This window comes from Procambarus clarkii, chromosome 41 (genome assembly GCF_040958095.1).
Source record: "Procambarus clarkii isolate CNS0578487 chromosome 41, FALCON_Pclarkii_2.0, whole genome shotgun sequence".
In the NCBI taxonomy this organism is placed as follows: domain Eukaryota; kingdom Metazoa; phylum Arthropoda; class Malacostraca; order Decapoda; family Cambaridae; genus Procambarus; species Procambarus clarkii.
Window position 1 is genome coordinate 31,253,592 of NC_091190.1, and position 21,646 is coordinate 31,275,237.

The 21,646-nt window shown below is 43.9% G+C and overlaps 2 protein-coding genes across 2 annotated transcripts; one reads left to right on the forward strand and one right to left on the reverse strand.

Moving 5' to 3' along the window:
• Positions 1-375: 375 nt before the first annotated feature.
• Positions 376-3,651, forward strand: LOC123758518 (putative ammonium transporter 1). The gene is made up of 8 exons (XM_069339274.1): positions 376-505; positions 687-776; positions 1,075-1,302; positions 1,638-1,837; positions 1,972-2,208; positions 2,399-2,510; positions 2,744-2,980; positions 3,344-3,651. The coding sequence occupies exons 1-8, from the start codon at positions 376-378 to the stop codon at positions 3,649-3,651; spliced, it is 1,542 nt and encodes a 513-aa protein (XP_069195375.1).
• A 14,202-nt stretch (positions 3,652-17,853) lies between these two features.
• Positions 17,854-21,220, reverse strand: LOC123753722 (putative ammonium transporter 1). Its single transcript, XM_069339275.1, has 9 exons — positions 21,091-21,220; positions 20,801-20,890; positions 20,275-20,502; positions 19,693-19,892; positions 19,322-19,558; positions 19,005-19,116; positions 18,535-18,771; positions 18,299-18,403; positions 17,854-18,161 (listed from the first exon to the last, which is right to left on the reverse strand). Exons 1-9 carry the CDS (start codon positions 21,218-21,220, stop codon positions 17,854-17,856), a joined length of 1,647 nt encoding a protein of 548 aa, XP_069195376.1.
• Positions 21,221-21,646: the final 426 nt, after the last annotated feature.

Here is a 21,646-nt window from a genome sequence, read left to right on the forward strand (position 1 = left end):
CGTTAATTTAGTTTAAAAGTTTATTTTATTAATTTTTTTTTTTTTTTTTGAGATATATACAAGAGTTGTTACATTCTCGTACAGCCACCAGCACGCGTAGCGTTTCGGGCAAGTCCTTAATCCTATGGTCCCTGGAATACGATCCCCTACCGCGAAGAATCGTTTTTTCATCCAAGTACACATTTTACTGTTGCGTTAAACAGAGGCTACAGTTAAGGAATTGCGCCCAGTAAATCCTCCCCGGCCAGGATACGAACCCATGACATAGCGCTCGCGGAACGCCAGGCGAGTGTCTTACCACTACACCACGGAGACTGCTAATAATTTGTAAGCTACAATTTGAGAGATCTGGAAGTCTCGTTGCCAGCAACTAATATGGATGCCGGACACAATATTAGTTTACTAATGTCTGGCGAGAACCCGACGCCAATGTCCCGAGAACTGTCCATCCTGCAGAAGGACCTGGACACCCTCTTCCTCATTGTGTTCGGCATCCTCATATTCAGTAAGTACCAGAATCTGTGTTTTCACTCGTTTTCAAGTATTTAAACTTAAATGGGTATAGAATCCATTTCACATTTTGTATGTTGATCAAATATTTACATAATAGTACAATAATCTCTGGATTTTGTTTTATTATAATTAAAATTATGTATTTGTACTTTTGACATTGCTTTATATTTCAGTCTTGCAGACCGGGTTCGCATTCCTTGAGGCAGGCTCCGTAAGGTCCAAGAACACCACCAACATCCTTCTCAAGAACATGCTCGATGTCTGTAAGTTATCAAACACCTTCGTTATTTGTTATCGTATCTGGCTTATGTCCTGTGAACCAGTACATGATTTTTTTATTCCTATCTCATAGCTAAAGTACGCTCTTAATGTATATAACTTTGCCGACTCTTGTATTCCTGTAATTTTCTGGTTTTGTTTTTCCATCTGCTGGTGTTTTATACTAAATTGTTCTCTGTATTTAACCGACTTCCTCCCACCAAGCCTCACGTAGTAATAATGATATGAATTCCACAATCGTCCCCACCCTGTACTAACTATCTGCCCTGTTACTCTCCCCAGTCATTGGTGGCATAGCGTACTGGCTGGTGGGGTTCCCGCTGGCGTTTGGAGGCGGGAACAGCTTCTCTGGTACAGCATACTGGGCGTCGTACGGGCTGTTGGACGAGCACCTGGCCTTCTGGTTCTTCCAGTTCGTCATCGCCACCACAGCCTCCACCATCATCTCGGGGTCGATGGCTGAGCGGTGTGCCTTCAATGCTTATCTCATCTACACGACCGTGCTGTCAGGTGGGTGTGAAGCCTCTTTCTCTCTGTAAAGTATGTTTCAAATTTAGCGGGGTACTTTACACTATTCGGTGGTCAATAAATCAATAACTTTACTCACTGGCGTCATTTATAAAATTTTAATTATACAATAATAGCCTAACACTGAGCATTATAATTATGATTTACAACATTATGATTTACTTCTCAATTAAAAGGGCAATTCAATCAATATTAAATACATTTCCCGCGGAATTAATAGATACATTATTAAATACAGCTGTGGTGTACCGGATTATAATGTTTGTGTTGCAACAGCTGTGATGTACCGGTTTATGATAATGTTTGTGTTTGTACAGCTGTGGTGTACCCTGTGGTGTCACACTGGACCTGGTCAGACGTTGGCTGGCTCAAGACTCAACACTACCAGGACTTCGGTGGCTCCGGCGTCGTCCACCTCACAGGGGGCGTGGCAGCTCTTGTTGGGGCTGTAATTTTTGGGCCCAGAATTGGTCGCTTCGGACCCAAGGGCAAGGAGATACGTGGACACTCTGTGCCGGTATGTTCATAGAGCATTAGTAATGTGTTATTATATGAAGTCATGAAGCAATATATAATTTTAAGGGGAATATCATGTTTAATAGAAATATTACACGTCAAGGTGGAGGTGTAAACTTGTGTTTGAACTTCCAGCTGGCAGCTCTGGGAGGCTTCATCCTGCTCTTCGGGTTCCTGGCCTTCAACGGAGGGTCCCAAGCGTCCATCAGCCACGAGGGTGATGCTGTAGCCATTGCCAAGGCTGTCTTTAACACTGTGATTTCGGCGTCTTCAGGAGGCATCGCTGTGCTCTTGGTGTACCGTTCTGTGCTGTGTGGGAGGGAGTCCACCTGGTCCTTCCTAATGGCTCTTAATGGTTCTCTCGCTGGCATGGTAAGTACCGCTCAGCACTGTGTGGCCGGGAGTCCATTAGTGCTAGTATGATGGACTCTGCTCGCTGTAAATTTTCATTGATAGACGTTTGATTTAAACTTAACTTAGTATTATGATAATATAACTAATTTCTTATCAATATGTCTGTGAGTTTGTTTATCCAATGTTTAAGGACATATTTCCATGACAGGTGTCAATCAGTGCCGGGTGCAACGTTGTGCGGCCGTGGAGTGCCTGTGTCATTGGTACAGTGGGTGGATCAGTGTTCCTCGCCATCCACACCCTTCTGCCCAAGTTGAATGGTACGTCACTGCTTCTCTCACCGCTCAGTTTTCTTAACTTTGTCTCAAGAAGGCAACAAGTAGCCAGCTTTATCTAACTTGAGTTTGAAATATTTTAACTTTAACGTTATGTTCTGTAGATGGCATATACTTAAATAATAATATTTATAAAATTTTATATTATTGGGAGGTGTACGTGCATATTGGGACTGTTGAGGTTGTGAGTGTAAAGTTAATTAATATTTCTTCCACAGTTGACGACCCACTTGATGCTGTGGCTGTGCACATGGGAGGTGGGTTGTGGGGGCTGGTTGCTGTGGCCCTCTTCCAGGATGGTGGCATTGTGTACGGGGGCAGCGCGGAGGTCCTCGCCTGGAACATAGTGGGGGCGCTGGCCATAGTGGCCTGGTCTGGTGGTCTTTGTTTGCTTATGTTTGGTTCCCTCAGGCTACTCGGCGTCTTGAGGGTGCCTCCAGAAATGGAAATTGCAGGCAAGTGAAGATAATACATAAAGTTTTCACTTTTGTATTGTATAATTGTTATATGTTCAGTGTTATGAACGCATTCATTATACATTGTATATGTTCTATATCTCTAACAATATCTGTACGCCAGGAATGGACATCTAGAAGCACGGGGAACCAGCCTACCCAGCTGACGCTTGGCTGGAGAGCCAGTACGATGGATCCGTAAACACTCAGAACACAAAGAATTCTAGTAAGTTGTCAACTAAGTTGCTTTTAAAGTTTTGTGTGTGATGTTTATTTATTTGATATTAATGAAATGCATCATAGAAATTCATATAGTTTTGTTATCAACATTTTCCACTGTTCATCTAATCCGTTATTTTCCAGATCTTCCACCCAACATGTCTGCCCCGGAAGAATTTGGCTTGACTAATTCCCAGGACCCAGCTCCAGTCCCTGGGCATCTTGTATACTGGAGTCGTGCAGGACCAGTCCCATCCCACCTCTCACCCGTCGTGTCCCTCAACAACCACGAAGCTAACCACTTGAACTCCAACAATAGTGTCTCTGAAGCTGGCTTCACAGTCCGACTGGGAGACCATGATCTGCGAGTCCTCGTTGAACCCAGAGATCAACGTGGTCAAGATCCTCAGTGTTACACCAATGAGGCTTTTGACGAAACCACAAAGCTTTAAGATTCTCTTTTATTTGTCATTACTTATGAAATTATGTGTATGTTGTCATTACTTATGAAAGTATGTGTGTGTTTGTCATTACTTATTGTTATGGGTAAGGTTCATGTGTCTTGCAGTCGCAATAATTAAATAATAAATGTGGCCTTGCCACATTTATTATTTGATTAAAGAAACGACTGCTTTACAAACACATCAATATACTTAATGAAGGGATAACAAAGAAACAGACATCAAATAAATACACACAGGTAGCCAAGAATCACCAGATATATTCTCATTTAAATATATTTAATAATAAGTTTAGATAATATCTATAGGCACTGATCACTAACTTACCCGATATAAGAATATATGGGTAAGCAAATAATGGTCTAACCAGGCAAGTAACTATGTTAACTGAACTTAACAGGCACCTTTTGACTTATCTTATGATCCAGGTCTCCCTCGGATAACTCCACCCATGCTACTGGCTGCCAAGTGTCCAGTAGCATGGGCGTGGCGTCAACATATTACCAATTAAGGCCCAAATGAATATTTTTAGATACGCTGCTATCTGCAGCGAGTAATACTTATGAACATATTTATAAATACCGTAATATACATTAAACATAACTAAGGTGTAATTAAAATACATGTACACACAAGAACACTGAATAATTACTGGGGTGAATCAGTGACGCTATGTTGGATACAATGCGTGAATCAATGACTACTCCGTATATGTACAGAGTAGATTTCCCTGTACATTCCCCTCCCACGAGACGCCACTGTCTCTCCCCACATGAATAAACATGCAATAGCGTCAAAAAATACAACATACAGGCACGCTACAGTTAACGCAAACAATACTCAACGAAAACAAAAAGGACGTAATGTTAATCTCACAATAACTGAGGAAGGAATTTAGGAACATTAATGCTTTATCATGAAAAATGTCAGAATCAAGTATTATTGATACATAACACTTATGAAAGTACTGTATGTTTGTTTTCATTACTTATGAAAGTGTGTGTGTGTAGTTGTCATTACTTATGATATTATGTGTGTTTGTCATTAGTTGTGGAAGTATGTGCGTGTATGCAATTAATTAATCTATTTTTGTAATGCTGTTAGTTTAAATTGTAAACAATAGTAAATATATTTGTATCAGTAATCCATATTGTTTATTATTTCCTGGTGTTATTACCCAAACTAATTCGGAAGATTTGTATCTTATAAAATAACTTAAGATATTCAGAATAAAAACAAATGTAGATTGGGAAATTTATTGTATCTTTTATACTTATTAATATAAATAATAATTAAATGTTTATTCAGGTAACATACATACAAGATGAGTTGCAAACAGAATGTTGGATTTCTAGATAGTTTCCATAACTATTTATTCAGTTTATACTATGCCTAAAGCCACTAATACGCAGAGCGTGGCTTGTCGCTTTGGTCGCCAGGGGGTGTGGGTGTTCCTGTCCTCCCTGCATTTGTCGTCAAGTGGTGCCTGGGTGTTCGTCGGTGACGCTCCTAATGGGGGGATCTCTTCCCCCTGTTGTGCGTGTGCACTCTGTAAGCCTGGAATTTTCTGGCCATGCCGCGTACCCGGAGGTTGAACTTGTAATGTCTGACATGCTCCGTGTGCCCGTGGATGTGATTTACGGTGTTGAACTCATCGCATGATTGTCAAATTTGTGGGGGACGCAGAGTATCGTGCGTTTCTCCAGCGCTTCGAGGGGTGATCCTTGCCCCTGCCGGGTGGTGCCGGCACTGTGGAGATTTCCGATCGAAGTGGTGCATTGACGTACGTCAGTGTTCATGGGGCGCCCTTGGAGTTTCCCGAGGACCTCCTGTGGCGTTACTTCGGGAGGTTTGGAGCTGTCGTCAGTGTGAGGCTGCACAAGCTTTCCTTGGGAAAGGTCCAGTGTTTGTGAATGAACATTCGGACCCTGGGGATGCGCCTGCTGGCGGAATTCCGTCCTCCGTCCGGCTCCTCGGATATTATGTTTTGGTGTATTATTCCCGACAACCGCGGATAAGTTTTTGATGTGGCCTGCTGGGGCATCAGGCTGCCGGGTGTTCTGAGGCTGCCGTCGTCCCCGTGAATCTCTTCTGTGAGGAGGATTTTCCACCGCTCCCTGTGGAGGAGGATTCATTGGGTTGGGATGTGGCCTTCCCATTGGCTTCTGGGGGCCCCCCCTGTGGCGCCCGACACATCTGCTGTGGTGGCCCCTCTTCCTAGCGTTATGGTGTCTTCGAATGTTCAAAGGCATCAGCTGCATGTTCTGCCTGCTCCCGTTGGTGTCCCTGATGGTCCCGTGGGTCTTCCCGTGGATCTCTGTACGTCGTCTTCGTCTTCTCCAACTGTTGAGCATGTCCCTGTGCCCTCGACGTGTGTCCCGGCTGGGGTGGATACAGGGGTCTTCTATTGTGCTCGGCCTGGTACCCCATGTGGTTGAGGATTCTGCCGTCCTGCGGAGGGTGTTGGTTCGCCCGGCTTGTGACGCCCGTGTCTCTGGGTCGGCCTCCAGATCTGATGATGTGCGGCCAGAGTCCAAGCGTTCCCGGCGATCTTCTGCCTGAGCTGATGTGGGAGATTTGGACGACTCTGGATCTTCCGGCGATGGCGAAGTGGTTCCTTCCGGTTGCGTCACATTCTACGGTGGTGGTGAAGTACACGTGCCTGTGGCTGCCGGTGACAGTGTCTCGGACTTCCCTTTTGGTGTGGTGCCTGTGGATCTTGCTTCGGGTGCGTCGCCCGCGTCGGATGGTTCCGGTTCTTCGTGGGGATGGTTCCCCCTTGATGAGGTTCGTGGTGAGCGTGGTGATCTGGTAGTGGTGTTGAAAAAGGCCTTCTTCTCTTGCGCATCCGGCGGCGGGACCGTCTAGGCGGTCTACGTACTCTACTTCGGTTTCTTCCGCTGTCACGGTGGTTCCTATATAGAAGGGGTGACGCCGAGGAAAATAAAGACTCGCGTCCCTACCAAAACAAAAAAAGACCACTATCTGGCGGAGGAGGTGGTTCACCTTGCCCCTCTTTGTTATGCGACTTCTGTCGACCACCTCCGGGAGCCGCCGTTTTCGTTTCTGCCGTTTTTGATTTAGTGATTCCAGAGTTTATGCGGCCCCGGAAGCAGGGGAATCGTTCCCCTACTGACATGGAGTATTTGATATGGGAGGCCTATAAGCACAAATATCCTCTGTATAAGTTTCCTGAGAAATATTCGCCTCCCGTTGAGGTTTGTTCTCCTGTCCAGTAATTTATTTTGTTTGCTATGTGTTGTGAGGTTGTATCCGGTTGTGTACTTGGATGTGCATGGGGTGCGGTTGTGTGTGTGTGTGGGGGGGGGCGGGTTTTTGTTCCCGGTTCCGGCATGTTCAGATGCGCGCTTGTTTGTTGAGTGTTTGTGTGGCCCTGCCACACAAACACTCAAGGACCACACAACACACAAGGACCACACAACACACAAGGGCCACACAAACACTCAAGGACCACACAACACACAAGGACCACACAACACACAAGGGCCACACAACACACAAGGGCCACACAACACACAAGGGCCACACAACACACAAGGGTAACACAACACACGAGGGTAACACAACACACAAGGACCACACAACACACAAGGGCCACACAACACACAAGGGCCACACAACACACAAGGGTAACACAACACACGAGGGTAACACAACACACAAGGACCACACAACACACAAGGGCCACACAACACACAAGGGCCACACAACACACAAGGACCACACAACACACAAGGACCACACAACACACAAGGGTAACACAACACACGAGGGTAACACAACACACAAGGACCACACAACACACAAGGGCCACACAACACACAAGGACCACACAACACACAAGGACCACACAACACACAAGGGCCACACAACACACAAGGGTAACACAACACACAAGGGCCACACAACACACAAGGACCACACAACACACAAGGACCACACAACACACAAGGGCCACACAACACACAAGGGCCACACAACACACAAGGGCCACACAACACACAAGGACCACACAACACACAAGGACCACACAACACACAAGGGCCACACAACACACAAGGGTAACACAACACACAAGGGCCACACAACACACAAGGGTAACACAACACACGAGGGTAACACAACACACAAGGACCACACAACACACAAGGACCACACAACACACAAGGGCCACACAACACACAAGGACCACACAACACACAAGGGCCACACAACACACAAGGACCACACAACACACAAGGGCCACACAACACACAAGGACCACACAACACACAAGGGCCACACAACACAGAAGGACCACACAACACACAAGGACCACACAACACACAAGGGTAACACAACACACGAGGGTAACACAACACACAAGGGCCACACAACGCACGAGGGCCACACAACACACGAGGGCCACATAACACACGAGGGCCCTGCCTGTTTTTGTTCCTATTATCATGCATTGCAGATGTACAGTTGCAGAGTGCTCCTGGCAGTATGGGTTCGAGTCACTTGTGGGGTGTGAGATATATATATATATATATATATATATATATATATATATATATATATATATATATATATATATATATATATATATATATATATATATATATATATATATATATACAACTTTAGAACACTTTCCCACCAGGAGACTCGAACCCTAGCCAGCACAGAAGCCTTCCAGCAACTGGCATAACAGGTACGCCTTAACCCTCTCCACCACCTGCTCAGACCCTTAAAAGAGATGGTAATTTCGGAGTATTTAAATACACCAAAGATCAACACCTCCCAAGAGCACTAGAGCAAGTGAGGGGTCATTTAGACGTTAATTTCATCAAGTCCCTGTTAATATGGGAAGACACAGTGTCTATGCTTAAGGCACAACTCTCCTAAACACGAGAGTGAAGTATACAACTTTAGAACACTTTCCCACCAGGAGACTCGAACCCTAGCCAGCACAGAAGCCTTCCAGCAACTGGCATAACAGGTACGCCTTAACCCTCTCCACCACCTGCTCAGACCCTTAAAAGAGATGGTAATTTCGGAGTATTTAAATACACCAAAGATCAACACCTCCCAAGAGCACTAGAGCAAGTGAGGGGTCATTTAGACGTTAATTTCATCAAGTCCCTGTTAATATGGGAAGACACAGTGTCTATGCTTAAGGCACAACTCTCCTAAACACGAGAGTGAAGTATACAACTTTAGAACACTTTCCCACCAGGAGACTCGAACCCTAGCCAGCACAGAAGCCTTCCAGCAACTGGCATAACAGGTACGCCTTAACCCTCTCCACCACCTGCTCAGACCCTTAAAAGAGATGGTAATTTCGGAGTATTTAAATACACCAAAGATCAACACCTCCCAAGAGCACTAGAGCAAGTGAGGGGTCATTTAGACGTTAATTTCATCAAGTCCCTGTTAATATGGGAAGACACAGTGTCTATGCTTAAGGCACAACTCTCCTAAACACGAGAGTGAAGTATACAACTTTAGAACACTTTCCCACCAGGAGACTCGAACCCTAGCCAGCACAGAAGCCTTCCAGCAACTGGCATAACAGGTACGCCTTAACCCTCTCCACCACCTGCTCAGACCCTTAAAAGAGATGGTAATTTCGGAGTATTTAAATACACCAAAGATCAACACCTCCCAAGAGCACTAGAGCAAGTGAGGGGTCATTTAGACGTTAATTTCATCAAGTCCCTGTTAATATGGGAAGACACAGTGTCTATGCTTAAGGCACAACTCTCCTAAACACGAGAGTGAAGTATACAACTTTAGAACACTTTCCCACCAGGAGACTCGAACCCTAGCCAGCACAGAAGCCTTCCAGCAACTGGCATAACAGGTACGCCTTAACCCTCTCCACCACCTGCTCAGACCCTTAAAAGAGATGGTAATTTCGGAGTATTTAAATACACCAAAGATCAACACCTCCCAAGAGCACTAGAGCAAGTGAGGGGTCATTTAGACGTTAATTTCATCAAGTCCCTGTTAATATGGGAAGACACAGTGTCTATGCTTAAGGCACAACTCTCCTAAACACGAGAGTGAAGTATACAACTTTAGAACACTTTCCCACCAGGAGACTCGAACCCTAGCCAGCACAGAAGCCTTCCAGCAACTGGCATAACAGGTACGCCTTAACCCTCTCCACCACCTGCTCAGACCCTTAAAAGAGATGGTAATTTCGGAGTATTTAAATACACCAAAGATCAACACCTCCCAAGAGCACTAGAGCAAGTGAGGGGTCATTTAGACGTTAATTTCATCAAGTCCCTGTTAATATGGGAAGACACAGTGTCTATGCTTAAGGCACAACTCTCCTAAACACGAGAGTGAAGTATACAACTTTAGAACACTTTCCCACCAGGAGACTCGAACCCTAGCCAGCACAGAAGCCTTCCAGCAACTGGCATAACAGGTACGCCTTAACCCTCTCCACCACCTGCTCAGACCCTTAAAAGAGATGGTAATTTCGGAGTATTTAAATACACCAAAGATCAACACCTCCCAAGAGCACTAGAGCAAGTGAGGGGTCATTTAGACGTTAATTTCATCAAGTCCCTGTTAATATGGGAAGACACAGTGTCTATGCTTAAGGCACAACTCTCCTAAACACGAGAGTGAAGTATACAACTTTAGAACACTTTCCCACCAGGAGACTCGAACCCTAGCCAGCACAGAAGCCTTCCAGCAACTGGCATAACAGGTACGCCTTAACCCTCTCCACCACCTGCTCAGACCCTTAAAAGAGATGGTAATTTCGGAGTATTTAAATACACCAAAGATCAACACCTCCCAAGAGCACTAGAGCAAGTGAGGGGTCATTTAGACGTTAATTTCATCAAGTCCCTGTTAATATGGGAAGACACAGTGTCTATGCTTAAGGCACAACTCTCCTAAACACGAGAGTGAAGTATACAACTTTAGAACACTTTCCCACCAGGAGACTCGAACCCTAGCCAGCACAGAAGCCTTCCAGCAACTGGCATAACAGGTACGCCTTAACCCTCTCCACCACCTGCTCAGACCCTTAAAAGAGATGGTAATTTCGGAGTATTTAAATACACCAAAGATCAACACCTCCCAAGAGCACTAGAGCAAGTGAGGGGTCATTTAGACGTTAATTTCATCAAGTCCCTGTTAATATGGGAAGACACAGTGTCTATGCTTAAGGCACAACTCTCCTAAACACGAGAGTGAAGTATACAACTTTAGAACACTTTCCCACCAGGAGACTCGAACCCTAGCCAGCACAGAAGCCTTCCAGCAACTGGCATAACAGGTACGCCTTAACCCTCTCCACCACCTGCTCAGACCCTTAAAAGAGATGGTAATTTCGGAGTATTTAAATACACCAAAGATCAACACCTCCCAAGAGCACTAGAGCAAGTGAGGGGTCATTTAGACGTTAATTTCATCAAGTCCCTGTTAATATGGGAAGACACAGTGTCTATGCTTAAGGCACAACTCTCCTAAACACGAGAGTGAAGTATACAACTTTAGAACACTTTCCCACCAGGAGACTCGAACCCTAGCCAGCACAGAAGCCTTCCAGCAACTGGCATAACAGGTACGCCTTAACCCTCTCCACCACCTGCTCAGACCCTTAAAAGAGATGGTAATTTCGGAGTATTTAAATACACCAAAGATCAACACCTCCCAAGAGCACTAGAGCAAGTGAGGGGTCATTTAGACGTTAATTTCATCAAGTCCCTGTTAATATGGGAAGACACAGTGTCTATGCTTAAGGCACAACTCTCCTAAACACGAGAGTGAAGTATACAACTTTAGAACACTTTCCCACCAGGAGACTCGAGACTCCCACCTGTTATGCCAGTTGCTGGAAGGCTTCTGTGCTGGCTAGGGTTCGAGTCTCCTGGTGGGAAAGTGTTCTAAAGTTGTATACTTCACTCTCGTGTTTAGGAGAGTTGTGCCTTAAGCATAGACACTGTGTCTTCCCATATTAACAGGGACTTGATGAAATTAACGTCTAAATGACCCCTCACTTGCTCTAGTGCTCTTGGGAGGTGTTGATCTTTGGTGTATTTAAATACTCCGAAATTACCATCTCTTTTAAGGGTCTGAGCAGGTGGTGGAGAGGGTTAAGGCGTACCTGTTATGCCAGTTGCTGGAAGGCTTCTGTGCTGGCTAGGGTTCGAGTCTCCTGGTGGGAAAGTGTTCTAAAGTTGTATACTTCACTCTCGTGTTTAGGAGAGTTGTGCCTTAAGCATAGACACTGTGTCTTCCCATATTAACAGGGACTTGATGAAATTAACGTCTAAATGACCCCTCACTTGCTCTAGTGCTCTTGGGAGGTGTTGATCTTTGGTGTATTTAAATACTCCGAAATTACCATCTCTTTTAAGGGTCTGAGCAGGTGGTGGAGAGGGTTAAGGCGTACCTGTTATGCCAGTTGCTGGAAGGCTTCTGTGCTGGCTAGGGTTCGAGTCTCCTGGTGGGAAAGTGTTCTAAAGTTGTATACTTCACTCTCGTGTTTAGGAGAGTTGTGCCTTAAGCATAGACACTGTGTCTTCCCATATTAACAGGGACTTGATGAAATTAACGTCTAAATGACCCCTCACTTGCTCTAGTGCTCTTGGGAGGTGTTGATCTTTGGTGTATTTAAATACTCCGAAATTACCATCTCTTTTAAGGGTCTGAGCAGGTGGTGGAGAGGGTTAAGGCGTACCTGTTATGCCAGTTGCTGGAAGGCTTCTGTGCTGGCTAGGGTTCGAGTCTCCTGGTGGGAAAGTGTTCTAAAGTTGTATACTTCACTCTCGTGTTTAGGAGAGTTGTGCCTTAAGCATAGACACTGTGTCTTCCCATATTAACAGGGACTTGATGAAATTAACGTCTAAATGACCCCTCACTTGCTCTAGTGCTCTTGGGAGGTGTTGATCTTTGGTGTATTTAAATACTCCGAAATTACCATCTCTTTTAAGGGTCTGAGCAGGTGGTGGAGAGGGTTAAGGCGTACCTGTTATGCCAGTTGCTGGAAGGCTTCTGTGCTGGCTAGGGTTCGAGTCTCCTGGTGGGAAAGTGTTCTAAAGTTGTATACTTCACTCTCGTGTTTAGGAGAGTTGTGCCTTAAGCATAGACACTGTGTCTTCCCATATTAACAGGGACTTGATGAAATTAACGTCTAAATGACCCCTCACTTGCTCTAGTGCTCTTGGGAGGTGTTGATCTTTGGTGTATTTAAATACTCCGAAATTACCATCTCTTTTAAGGGTCTGAGCAGGTGGTGGAGAGGGTTAAGGCGTACCTGTTATGCCAGTTGCTGGAAGGCTTCTGTGCTGGCTAGGGTTCGAGTCTCCTGGTGGGAAAGTGTTCTAAAGTTGTATACTTCACTCTCGTGTTTAGGAGAGTTGTGCCTTAAGCATAGACACTGTGTCTTCCCATATTAACAGGGACTTGATGAAATTAACGTCTAAATGACCCCTCACTTGCTCTAGTGCTCTTGGGAGGTGTTGATCTTTGGTGTATTTAAATACTCCGAAATTACCATCTCTTTTAAGGGTCTGAGAAGGTGGTGGAGAGGGTTAAGGCGTACCTGTTATGCCAGTTGCTGGAAGGCTTCTGTGCTGGCTAGGGTTCGAGTCTCCTGGTGGGAAAGTGTTCTAAAGTTGTATACTTCACTCTCGTGTTTAGGAGAGTTGTGCCTTAAGCATAGACACTGTGTCTTCCCATATTAACAGGGACTTGATGAAATTAACGTCTAAATGACCCCTCACTTGCTCTAGTGCTCTTGGGAGGTGTTGATCTTTGGTGTATTTAAATACTCCGAAATTACCATCTCTTTTAAGGGTCTGAGCAGGTGGTGGAGAGGGTTAAGGCGTACCTGTTATGCCAGTTGCTGGAAGGCTTCTGTGCTGGCTAGGGTTCGAGTCTCCTGGTGGGAAAGTGTTCTAAAGTTGTATACTTCACTCTCGTGTTTAGGAGAGTTGTGCCTTAAGCATAGACACTGTGTCTTCCCATATTAACAGGGACTTGATGAAATTAACGTCTAAATGACCCCTCACTTGCTCTAGTGCTCTTGGAAGGTGTTGATCTTTGGTGTATTTAAATACTCCGAAATTACCATCTCTTTTAAGGGTCTGAGCAGGTGGTGGAGAGGGTTAAGGCGTACCTGTTATGCCAGTTGCTGGAAGGCTTCTGTGCTGGCTAGGGTTCGAGTCTCCTGGTGGGAAAGTGTTCTAAAGTTGTATACTTCACTCTCGTGTTTAGGAGAGTTGTGCCTTAAGCATAGACACTGTGTCTTCCCATATTAACAGGGACTTGATGAAATTAACGTCTAAATGACCCCTCACTTGCTCTAGTGCTCTTGGGAGGTGTTGATCTTTGGTGTATTTAAATACTCCGAAATTACCATCTCTTTTAAGGGTCTGAGCAGGTGGTGGAGAGGGTTAAGGCGTACCTGTTATGCCAGTTGCTGGAAGGCTTCTGTGCTGGCTAGGGTTCGAGTCTCCTGGTGGGAAAGTGTTCTAAAGTTGTATACTTCACTCTCGTGTTTAGGAGAGTTGTGCCTTATATATATATATATATATATATATATATATATATATATATATATATATATATATATATATATATATATATATATATATATATATATATATATATATATATATATATATATATATATATATATATATATATTGTGATTTTATTGGATGAACCATAGATTGGTGGGGGGGGAGGAGGTTGTATTGTGGGACAGTTGCTTAATTCAGAACCTGTACTTGTGGTCGATCTCGAACCCATTGTTGATGTGACGACTTATATTGAATTTTGTAACTAGCTCATCAAGATTGTAACTTGCTTAGCTAAATGAATTGTGGGGTTCAGTCCCTGAGCCCATTATGTGCCTCTGTAACCCTTTCCACTACCACCCACAAGATGGGTATGGGGTGCATAATAAATAACCTAAACTAACTATTGTGTGATAATTATTAATTATTTATATTATTATTATAGTATTTATTATAATAATAATTATATATAATAATATTTTTATATTTATTATAATAATAATTATTGTATTTAATAATTATCACTCTTCCTTCTAATTTTTCTTGAAGGAGGCCGGCCTCCGGTGAAAGAGGGTTGTGACGATCTCTGTCTGGAACCCGTAGGTGCGGGACCGGGACGTCCACCTCCCCGGGGTCGTGCGGCCCAGCTCTGCTTCAGGAGGCTGGGGTCGTTCATACCCTTGCTGGGGGTGGTTCTTCTCCGGCCCCGAACACGGCGGTCTCCGGGTTTGGAGTCCCTGTGCCTTTTTTCACCAACTTCGAGGTCATCCCCGGAACTCACAGTTCCTGCGACGGCGCTGGAACCAATCGCATTGGCGTTTGCCTTTCCATTGGAGACTTTCGGCGCCGTGGAGAGGGGGGACCTGCTGCCTGGGTAACAGCTTCTCCTCCGTATTAACCTACCCTGGCTTTGTGCCCTCGCGAGGCCTCTCCAGACCAGAGCGCAACACCATAGTCTTCTGAGACTGATGGATGCCTACTACTACTATATATTGTACCTAATAGCCAGAATGCACTACTACTATGCAAACCCTGGTTTGTCTAATAAGCAGAGGTTTTCCTAAAGATCTTATGAAATAATATAGCTTTCCATTATTTTTTTATATGATTAAACGTATTTTTAATTTGAAACTAACATAGATATACGACCAAACTTACCTAACCTATCATAACCTAAATTAACATAACTAAGAAATATTTCATGTTCTTTATTAATATGATATATTAATATTATATTAAGAATATAATATATTATATTAAGAACTATATTATCTTAATATAATATAGTAATATTATATTAAGAACATAAGAAATGTTCTTATTAGGTTAACCAAACATAAGTCAGTAATTCGTGTACTAAATATTATATAATATTATTTGGAATAAACCAATTTGGAAAGAAATATTTGAAAATAACGAAAATCACTCTGCATTTTAGGCGAAAATAGTGCGGTGCGACATATATATATATATTTTCCAAGGAAGGGTGGAGTGAGGAAGTTCTATAGACCCAGACAACCATCTCTCCCCGATATATTTGGAAAGGGTCATTGATGCCGAGTCCTTTTTAATGGGAGTAGAGGAGATAGACCCCGACGCTCCCACTCTGGGCGCATAGCTAACATTACTCACCCTTCAACGCTGGATGAGGCTAGGTCCAAGCGTCTGCCCCCACCCCTTGAGCAGAAAAAAACATTCTCTCTTAAATACATATATTTATTTAATTCAACATAATTGATTTGACTCAAAATATGATATATCTCTTGTGCGACACCACAGGGTTGTTCAACACCAACGTGGCTACGTATCTTAACAGCAGACGATTTTCGATGGACAAGTGCAGCCTGATGGAGGCCATCCAGTACGAGCCCGAGTGTCTGGTGGTGGTGGGCCTCAGGAAGCACACGGGCGCCCCACAGCCCATGGTACAGGTCCCTCAACGTCGCCCTCCTCAATGTTATATGGAAGATTGTCTCTGGTGGATGATGAATCTGGTTGGTGATGATTCTGGTGGATGATGTGTCTGGTGAGTGATGATTTTGGTGGGTGATGAGTCTGGTGGATGATGTGTCTGGTGGATGGTGATGTGTGGTGAGTGATGTGTCTGGTGGGTGATGAGTCTGGTGGATGATGTGTCTGGTGGGTAATGAGTCTGGTGGATGATGTGTCTGGTGAGTAATGATTCTGGAGGGTGATGAGTCTGGTGGATGATGTGTCTGGTGAGTGATGATTCTGGTGGATGATGTGTCTGGTGAGTAATGATTCTGGAGGGTGATGATACTGGTGGATCATGTGTCTGATGGGTGATGATTCTGGTGGATAATGTGTCTGGTGGGTGATGATACTGGTGGATCATTTGTCTGGTGGGTGATGATTCTGGTGGATGATGTGCCTGATGGGTGATGATTCTGGTGGATGATGTGTCTGGTGGGTGATGATACTGGTGGATCATGTGTCTGGTGGGTGATGATTCTGGTGGATGATGTGTCTGGTGGGTGATGATTCTGGTGGATGATGTGTCTGGTGAGTAATGATTCTGGAGGGTGATGACACTGGTGGATCATGTGTCTGATGGGTGATGATACTGGTGGATGATGTGTCTGGTGGGTGATGATTCTGGTGAATGATGACTCTGGTGGATGATGTGTCTGGTGGGTGATGATTCTGGTTGATGATGTGTCTGGTGGGTGATGATTCTGGTGGATGATGTGGATGATGGGTGATGATTCTGGTGGATGATGTGTCTGGTGGGTGATGTGTCTGGTGGGTGATGATACTGGTGGATCATGTGTCTGGTGGGTGATGATTCTGGTGGATGATGTGTCTGATGGATAATGTGTCTGGCAGGTAATGTCTCTGGCGGGTGATGTCTCCGTTGGGGAAATGTCTCCACTTTATAATTCCTTTTTGTTTTCCTTACTCCTTTCAAACATGTTAAAATCATTTCTTATGTTATCTTACATCCAATTAGGTAGTAATCCACCGCAAGTCTATTATCTTATGGGCCATCAAATCATCAAGACCAGACAACAGAAAGTAATTATCCGAGAATAGGAAACTTATTGATAGTTAAACACTTGAATACAACCCATTAAGAAAAAATGCAAATGTAAAAAAATGCACAATTAAAGTGCATAAGCGATGGCAGTTCTTGGAAGACTGTCGGACGAAGGTATGTGGCTAGGCACATACTTCAAGTCCCTCCATACTTCATACTTCATTCCAGTCCCTACTTTAAGTCGTAAAATATGCTCGCCATCTTTCTCTGTCAACATCCTTTACCTTAACGTAATTCTTGTTAAACCTTTAGTTTATCAGATTTCTTACTAAGTTCACCGAATAAAAAAATATATATACAAAAATATATATAATATATTTCATGTAATTAGTGCAGAAAAATAATATAAATTAATTAAGTCAATTTACCGAATCAATACAGGCAAGCTTTAATGTCGAAGAACGAACAGAGAATCTCAGAGTTTTGAGGTTTCATAAGTAATGACAAACACACATACTCTCATAAGAAATGACAAACATACACCCACTTTCATAAGTAATGACAACATACACATACTTTCATAAGTAATGACAACATACAAATACTTTCATAAGTATTGACAAATAAAAGATAATCTTAAAGCTTTGTGGTTTCGTCAAAAGCCTCATTGGTGTAACAATGAGCATCTTGAACACGTTGATCTCTGGGTTCAACGAGGACTCGCAGATCATGGTCTCCCAGTCGGACTGTGAAGCCAGCTTCAGAGACACTATTGTTGGAGTTCAAGTGGTTAGCTTCGTGGTTGTTGAGGGACACGACGGGTGAGAGGTGGGATGGGACTGGTCCTGCACGACTCCAGTATACAAGATGTCCAGGGACTGGAGCTGGGCCCTGGGAATTAGTCAAGCCAAATTCTTCCGGGGCAGACATGTTGGGTGGAAGATCTGGAAAATAATAGATTAGATGAATAGTGGAAAATGTTGATGACAAAACTGTATGAATTTCTATGATGCATTTCATTAATATCAAATAAATAAACATCACACACAAAACTTTAAAAGCAACTTAGTTTACAACTTACTTGAATTCCTCTTGTTCTCCTGAGTGTTTACGGATCCATCGTACTGGCTCTCCAGCCAAGCGTCAGCTGGGTAGGCTGGCTCCCCGTGCTTCAAGATGTCCATTCCTGGCGTACAGATATTGTTAGAGATATAGAACATATACAATGTATAATGAATGCGTTCATAACACTAAAAATATAACAATTATCAATTATATAATACAAAAGTGAAAACTTTATGTATTATCTTCACTTGCCTGCAATTTCCATTTCAGGAGGCACCCTCAAGAGGCCGAGCAGTCTGAGGGAACCAAACATAAGCAAACAAAGACCACCAGACCAGGCCACTATGGCCAGCGCCCCCACTATGTTCCAGGCGAGGACCTCCGCGCTGCCCCCGTACACAATGCCACCATCCTGGAAGAGGGCCACAGCAACCAGCCCCCACAACCCACCTCCCATGTGCACAGCCACAGCATCAAGTGGGTCGTCAACTGTGGAAGAAATATTAATTAACTTTACACTCACAACCTCAACAGTCCCAATATGCACGTATACTTCCCAATAATATAAAATTTTATAAATATTATTATTTAAGTATATGCCATCTACAGAACATAACGTTAAAGTTAAAATATTTCAAACTCAAGTTAGATAAAGCCGGCTACTTGTTGCCTTCTTGAGACAAAGTTAAGAAAACTGAGCGGCGAGAGAATCAGTAACGTACCCTTCAACTTGGGCAGAAGGGTGTGGATGGCGAGGAACACTGATCCACCCACTGTGCCAATGACACAGGCACTCCACGGCCGCACAACGTTGCACCCGGCACTGATTGACACCTGTCATGGAAACATGTCCTTAAGCATTGGATAAACAAACTCAGACATATTGCAAGTAACACCATTTTGATAAGAAATTTGTTATGTTATCATAATACTAAGTTAAGTTTAAATCAAACGTCTGTCAATGAAAATTTACAGCGAGCAGAGTCCATCATACTAGCACTAATGGACTCCCGGCCACACAGCGCAGAGCGGTACATACCATGCCAGCGAGAGAACCATTAAGAGCCATTAGGAAGGACCAGGTGGACTCCCTCCCACACAGCACAGAACGGTACACCAAGAGCACAGCGATGCCTCCTGAAGACGCCGAGATCACAGTGTTAAAGACAGCCTTGGCAATGGCTACAGCATCACCCTCGTGGCTGATGGACGCTTGGGACCCTCCGTTGAAGGCCAGGAACCCGAAGAGCAGGATGAAGCCTCCCAGAGCTGCCAGCTGGAAGTTCAAACACAACTTTACACCTCCACCTTGACGTGTAATATTTCTATTAAACATGATATTCCCCTAAAAATTATATATTGCTTCATGACTTCATATAATAACACATTACTAATGCTCTATGAACATACCGGCACAGAGTGTCCACGTATCTCCTTGCCCTTGGGTCCGAAGCGACCAATTCTGGGCCCAAGAATTACAGCCCCAACAAGAGCTGCCACGCCCCCTGTGAGGTGGACGACGCCAGAGCCACCGAAGTCCTGGTAGTGTTGAGTCTTGAGCCAGCCAACGTCTGACCAGGTCCAGTGTGACACCACCGGGTACACCACAGCTGTACAAACACAAATATTATCATAACTGAGCTGTTACAACACACAAACATGATTAAAACACGGCACACTACAGCTGTACCAACACTGCTGTATTTTATAATGTATCTATTAATTCCGTGGGAAATGTATTATTGTTTGCATTGCCTTTTAAATTTATTGAGAAACACAAAGTTTAATTATAATGATCAGTGTTAGGCTATTATTGTCTAAAAAATTGTCTTTCTCTCAAGATTGCCCTGTTAAGGTTCCTCTCAAATATTATCTAAATTATATAAATAACGCCAGTGAGTAAAGTTATTTATTCATTGACCACAAAATAGTGTAAAGTAGCCTGCTAAATTTGAAACATACTTTACAGAGAGAAAGAGGCTTCACACCCACCTGACAGCACGGTCGTGTAGATGAGATAAGCATTGAAGGCACACCGCTCAGCCATCGACCCCGAGATGATGGTGGAGGCTGTGGTGGCGATGACGAACTGGAAGAACCAGAAGGCCAGGTGCTCGTCCGACAGCCCGTACGACGCCCAGTACGCTGTACCAGAGAAGCTGTTCCCGCCTCCAAACGCCAGCGGGAACCCCACCAGCCAGTACGCTATGCCACCAATGACTGGGGAGAGTAACAGGGCAGATAGTTAGTACAGGGTGGGGACGATTGTGGAATTCATATCATTATTACTACGTGAGGCTTGGTGGGAGGAAGTCGGTTAAATACAGAGAACAATTTAGTATATAACACCAGCAGATGGAAAAGCAAAAGCAGGAAATTACAGGAATACAAGAGTCGGCAAAGTTATATACATTGAGAGCGTACTTTAGCTATGAGATAGGAATAAGAAAATCATGTGCTGGTTCACCAGACATAAGCCAGATACGATAACAAATAACGAAGGTGTTTGATAACTTACAGACATCGAGCATGTTCTTGAGAAGGATGTTGGTGGTGTTCTTGGACCTTACGGAGCCTGCCTCAAGGAATGCGAACCCGGTCTGCAAGACTGAAATATAAACAAATGTTAGTCAAAAGTACAAATTGCATTCCAAATACATTATTCTAAGCATAATAAAACAAAATCTAACACACAGATTATTGTACTATTATACAACTATTTTATTAATATACAAAATGTGAAATAGGTGCCATATATATGTTTAAATACTTGAAAAAAAGAGAGAAAACACAGATTTTGGTACTTACTGAATATGAGGATGCCGAACACAATGAGGAAGAGGGTGTCCAGGTCCTTCTGCAGGATGTCCAGTTCCCGGGACATTGGCGTCGGGTTCTCGCCAGACATTAGTAAACTAATATTGTGTCCGGCATCCATATTGGTTGCTGGCAACGAGACTTCCAGATCTCTCAAATTGTAGCTTAAAAATTATTATCAAAATAAATTTCCAGACAAAATTAACACGTCGTAAATTCCCGTGGATGTAATGTGGAACAAGCCAAGCAGCTCCGAGGGTCTCGTCCTCCCGCTGCCAGGACCTGCTACCTAATACCTAATTTCAGCGACCCTCTGGAGTATATATAGGTGAGTAATCAAGTTGCCGATTGGTACTTTTTGCAGATACGTCACTCTTCCGGGAAATTTGGGATATCGATATCTATGGCAGGTGGCTGCAGGTAATGAATCCCCCAATGGTGAACATTCCAGTTGTAAACTATGTGAACAAGAGTTGGGACATACTCTCCAACACTATATTTGTGATTGCCCTGTTATCAGTGACTTCAGACCGAATGGTATGAGGTA

Excerpts from the sequence above, each read along its gene's own strand:
- LOC123758518 (XM_069339274.1), top strand. The coding sequence starts at position 376 with ATGGATGCCGGACACAATATTAGTTTACTAATGTCTGGCGAGAACCCG. Across the intron at positions 1,303-1,637 it reads CTACACGACCGTGCTGTCAG|CTGTGGTGTACCCTGTGGTG; the intron begins GTGGGTGTGAAG and ends GTGTTTGTACAG. Across the intron at positions 1,838-1,971 it reads TACGTGGACACTCTGTGCCG|CTGGCAGCTCTGGGAGGCTT; the intron begins GTATGTTCATAG and ends TTGAACTTCCAG.
- LOC123753722 (XM_069339275.1), bottom strand. The coding sequence starts at position 21,220 with ATGGATGCCGGACACAATATTAGTTTACTAATGTCTGGCGAGAACCCG. Across the intron at positions 19,893-20,274 it reads CTACACGACCGTGCTGTCAG|CTGTGGTGTACCCGGTGGTG; the intron begins GTGGGTGTGAAG and ends GTGTTTGTACAG. Across the intron at positions 19,559-19,692 it reads TACGTGGACACTCTGTGCCG|CTGGCAGCTCTGGGAGGCTT; the intron begins GTATGTTCATAG and ends TTGAACTTCCAG.